Source organism: Cebus imitator, unplaced genomic scaffold (genome assembly GCF_001604975.1).
Source record: "Cebus imitator isolate Cc_AM_T3 unplaced genomic scaffold, Cebus_imitator-1.0 Scaffold53, whole genome shotgun sequence".
Taxonomy (NCBI): Eukaryota; Metazoa; Chordata; class Mammalia; order Primates; family Cebidae; genus Cebus; species Cebus imitator.
In genome coordinates, this window is record NW_016107368.1 from 3,868,946 (window position 1) to 3,874,227 (window position 5,282).

Below are 5,282 nucleotides of genomic sequence, written 5' to 3' on the forward strand. Positions count from 1 at the left end.
AAAAAAAAAAAAAAAAAAGTAGATTTACTGTACATGAACTAAAGTATCCAGGAATGTAACCATTCGCCTTCCCCACATTAATGAAATGTTAAATACGATGCCTCCTGAAACTCTGGAAAAGTAGCCTCAGAGGTGTCTGACTAGCAATTTTCCTGGACGTGCCCTGAAGCTGGCAGAATAAATCTCGATGGAGACTCTTGTCACTGTAACTAATTTGTCATCACTGTATACCTGGCCCTAAGTATCTCGCAAGCCAGGAATCTAGGGAGGACGCAGAGAGATCCACTGAATGACCATGGGCTTGTGGTCCATTCTGAACATGGAAGAGAAAAGCTAACCGAATGGTCGAAGGGTTGCTCCTTCCCCTCCCCTTATCGAGGCTGTACCCGTCCCCTCTGGAGGAGGCCACCGGGCGGCAGCCCCACGCTGGGCCTCTGGAGTCACCTGCATTATGGGAAAACAACAGGCTGTGCTCGAACCACAGAAGCAGAATGCCTCTCTGGCCAGGGACGATGAGGATGTCGAGAGTCCCGTTATAGTCAAATGACAGCCCTAAACTCCGGTTGAGGGGGTGGTCTGAGTACTTGAACATGCCCTGGGGAGAAAACACAGCATTCAGCCTCTCCCCAGACCTTACTGTGGAGTTCTAATGAGGGCAGTGGAGTCCAGCCAGCAGGAGCAGGGGAAAGCAAAGAAAGCAGAGAAGCCACAAGTCTGCCTTTCTTTTTTACTTTATTTTATTTATTTATTTGTTGAGACGGAGTCTCACCCTGTCACCCAGGCTGGAGTGCAGGGGCGTGATCTCAGCTCACTGCAACCTCTGCCTCTTGGGTTCAAGTGATTCTCCTGCCTCAGCCTCCTGAGCAGGTGGGAGTATAGGCACCCACCACCGCGCCTGGCTAAGTTTTGTATTTTTAGTAAAGACGGGGTTTTCACCATGTTGGCCAGGATGGTCTCGATCTCCTGACCTCATGATCCACCCCGCCTCGGACTCCCGAAGTGCTGGGATTATAGGCATGAGCCACTGCGCCCAGCCTCTTATTTTTATTAAATACAACTTTACTGTTTTGCTAGGGTTACATTTCAGTTTAACCATTGAAAATTTAGCTCTGAATGGAGAATTACTCTAAGTGTCAAATGTACAATGCATTTTGAAGACTTATTTATTTCATTTTTGAGATGGAGTCGGGGTCTCATGCAAAGGCCAGAGTGCAGTGGCGCGATCTCGGCTCACTGCACCCTCCACCTCCCGGGTTCAAGTGATTCTCCTGCCTCAGCCTCCCAAGTAGCTGGGATTACAGGCGCCTGCCACCACACCTGGCTAATTTTTTTGTGTTTTCAGTAAAAATGGGATTTCACTATGTTGGCCAGGCTGGTTTCAAACTCCTGACCTCAAATGATCTGCCCACCTCGGACTTCCAAAGTGCTGGGATTACAGGTGTGAGCCACTGTGCCCGGCCACGTTTTGAAGATGTAGTTGTACAGAAAAATGCGAACTGTCTTATCCGTGAGTTGTTTATATTGATTACATACCGAAATGGGACTTTTGGGCCAGACACAGTGGCTCACGCCTTTAATCCCAGCACTGTGGGATGCTGAGGTGGGGGGATTACTTGAGGTCAGGAGTTCAAGACCAGCCTGGTCAACATGGCAAAACCCTATCACTACTAAAAATACAAAAATGACCTGGGCTTGGTGGTGGGCACCTGTAATCCCAGCTATTCAGGAGGCTGAAACATGAGAATCATTTGAGCCCGGGAAATGGAGGTTACACTGAGCCCTGATTACACCATTGCACTCCAGCCTGGGTGACAAAGTGAGAATCTGTCTCACAAAAATAAAAAAAGAAATGATACCATTTCTACTGAGGCCCGGCACAGTGGCTCACATCTGTAATCCCAGCACTTTGGGAGGCCAAGGTGGGTGGATCACTTGAGCTCAGCGGTTTGAGACCAGCCTGGCCAACATGGTGAAACCCCGTTTCTACAGAAATATAAAAAACAATTAGCCAAGCATGGTGTTGTGCACCTGTAATCCCAGCTACTCAGGAGGCCAAGGCAGGAGAATCACTTGAACCCAGGCGGCAGAGGTTGCAATGAGCCGAGATTGTGCCGCTGCACTCCAGCCTGGGTGACAGAGAGAGACTCCATCTCAAAAAAAATTAAAATAATAACTATTAATTTAAAAACACATTATTAATATGGTTTGGCTCTCTGTCCCCAGCCAAATCTCATCTTGAATTGTTATCTCCATGTGTTAGAGGAGGGGCCCGGTGGGAGGTGATTGAGTTATGGAGGCGGGCTTCCCCCTCGCTGTTCTGATGATAGTAAGTGAGTCGTTAGGAGGTCTGATGCTTTAAAAGTGGCACTTTCGACAAGGCATGGTGGCTCACACCTATAATCCCAGCACTTTGGGAGCCCAAGGCAGGCAGATTACGAGATCAGGAGCTCAAGACCATCCTGGCCAACACGGTAAAACCCCGTCTCTACTAAAACTACAAAAATTAACCAGGTGTTGTGGCGGGCACCTGTAATCCCAGCTACTTGGGAGGCTGAGGCAGGAGAATCACTTCAGGGAGGCGGAAGTTGCAGTGAGCCGAGATCATGACACTGCACTCCAGCCTGGGTGACAAGAGCGAGACTCTGTCTCAAAAAAAAAAAAAAAATTATTTATTTATTTATTTTTATTTATTTTTTTTTTTGAGACGGAGTTTCACTCATGTTACCCAGGCTGGAGTGCAATGGCACGATCTCGGCTCACCGCAACCTCCGCCTCCTGGGTTCAGGCAATTCTCCTGCCTCAGCCTCCTGAGTAGCTGGGATTACAGGCACGCGCCACCATGCCCAGCTAATGTTTTGTATTTTTAGTAGAGACGGGGTTTCACCATGTTGACCAGGATGGTCTCGATCTCTTGACCTCATGATCCACCCGCCTCGGCCTCCCAAAGTGCTGGGATTACAGGCTTGAGCCACCGCGCCCGGCAAAATTATTTATTTTTTGAGACAGAGTCTCATTCTGTCATTCTGTTACCCAGGCTGGAGTGCAGTGTCGCAATCTCGGCTCACTGCAACCTCCGCCTCCCGTGATTCTCCTGCCTCAGCCTCCTGAGTAGCTGAGATTACAGGTGCGCACCACCACACCTGGCTAATTTTTGTATTTTTAGTAGAGATGGGGTTTCACCACGTTAGTCAGGCTGCTCTCAAACTCCTGCCCTTGTGATCCGCCTGCTTCAGCCTACTGAAAGTGCTAGGATTACAGGCATGAGCCACCGCGCCCATCCATAAATAAATTTTTTAAAATGTGTGAGTTGTAACAAAAACCTGGGCTTGGGCAAAGGTCGTCTGAGTAGTTCTTCCCTGTGTTAAGTTACTTACCTTCCCTTGATCAACTACAAGGATCCCAACCTGTGACAAAGAAAAAAACTGGAAGATTCCACCTAAAGACCCGGTGATTTCTGCCTATGAAACAAACAGAAAATACTTTATATAAATAAATCTTGATATGCATGTGTTTGTCAATTTCAGTTCGGGCCAGGCTCGGTGGCTCATGCCTGTAATTCCAGCACTTTGGGAGGCCGAGGCGGGCAGATCATGAGGTCAGGAGTTTGAGACCAGCCTTCCCAATATGGTGAAACCCTGCCTCTACTAAAAAATATAAAAATTAGCTGGGCATGGTGGCATGTGCCTGCAGTCCCAGCTACTTGGGAGGCTGAGGTGGGAGAATCACTTGAACCTGGGAGGTGGTGGTTGCAGTGAGCCAAGATAGCACCACTGTACTCCAGCATGAGCGACAGAGTGAGACTCTGTTTAAAAAAAAAAAAAAAAAAATTTGGCCAGATGCGGTGGCTCACGCCTGTAATCCCAACACTTTGGGAGGTGGAGGCGGGTGGATCACGAGGTCAGGAGTTCAAGACCAGCCTGGCCAAGATAGTGAAACCCATCTCTACTAAAAATACAAAAACTAGCCAGGCGTGGTGGTGGGCACCTGTAATCCCAGCTACTCCGGAGGCTGAGGCAGGAAAATCGCTTCAACCCGGGAGGCAGATGTTGCAGTGAGCTGAGATCGTGCCACTACACTCCAACCTGGGTGATAGAGCAAGACACTGTCTCAAAAAAATATAATAATTTAAGTTCAGATTAATAAGTTATAATGAAGGAAAATTATTTATTTATTTATTTAGAGACGGAGTCTCGCTCTGTTGCCCAGGCTGGAGTGCAGTGGCACGATCTCGGCTTACTGTGCCCTCTGCCTCCCAGGTTCAAGCGATTCTCCTGCCTCAGCCCCCTAAGTAGCTGGGACTACAGGTGCCTGCCACCAGGCCTGGCCAAATTTTGCATTTTTAGTAGAGACGGGGTTTCACCATATTGGCCAGGCTGGTCTCGAACTCCTGACCTTGTGATTCACCCACCTCAGCCTCCCAAAGTGCTGGGATTACAGGCGTGAGTCACTATGACCTACCAGAAAGTCTTTTTTTAGAAAAACAAAGCAAAAAAAAACAAATAATGCCTTCCGTGGAAATATGGCATGCCATCGGGCTCGGGGGCTCACGCCTGTAATCCCAGCATTTTGGGAGGCCAAGGTGGGCGGATCACCTGAGGTCAGGAGTTTGAGACCAGCCTGGTCAACATGGTGAAATCCCGTCTCTACTAAAAATACAAAATTAGCTGGGTGTAGTGGTGTGCACCTGTAATCCCAGCTACTCAGGCGGCTGAGGCAGGAGAATCACTTGAACTGAGGAGGCAGAGGTTGCAGTGAGCCACGATCGTGCCAGTGCCATCCAGCCATAGTGACAAAGTATGACCTTGTCTCAAGAAAAAAAGGAAAAGAAATACGGCACTCGGAGCAAAAACTTGAAAGAAGACAGTTTTGGTCTAGGTATTTGGAGGAAATTGACATGACCCAGACTGCTAAAAGGCTGCCTGGATCTTTCATTCCTGCCTGGAACTCCTCATTCCTGATTGTTGGCTGGACAGCAAAGTGTCTAGCAGCTGATTTGTAACATGAGTCAAGAACCCCACCCAGGGATAGTGAGGTGGAGCCAGAGCAGCCCGACTGGCTACCTCCAACAACTTGCAGAGAGATTTATTTACTTATTTATTTATTTTGAGATGGAGTTTCGCTCTGCTGCTCAGGCGGGAGTGCAGTGGCGCGATCTTGGCTCACTGCAACCTCTGCCTCCTGGGTTCATGCATTCTTCCCTGCCTCAGCCTTCTAAGTAGCTGGGACTACAGGCACCCACCACCATGCCTGGCTAATTTTTGTATTTTTTTTTTTTTTTTTTT

The 5,282-nt window shown here is 48.4% G+C and overlaps 1 protein-coding gene across 1 annotated transcript in view; it reads right to left on the reverse strand.

Moving 5' to 3' along the window:
* The window catches only part of CATSPERD (cation channel sperm associated auxiliary subunit delta), a 54,199-nt gene that overhangs the window by 32,631 nt on the left and 16,286 nt on the right, over window positions 1-5,282 (reverse strand). The window contains exons 6-7 of the mRNA XM_037738466.1: window positions 3,375-3,458; window positions 445-595 (exon numbers count right to left, since the gene is read on the reverse strand). Of these exons, the coding sequence (XP_037594394.1) occupies window positions 445-595; window positions 3,375-3,458 (235 nt within the window). The remainder of the gene's footprint in view (window positions 1-444; window positions 596-3,374; window positions 3,459-5,282) is intronic.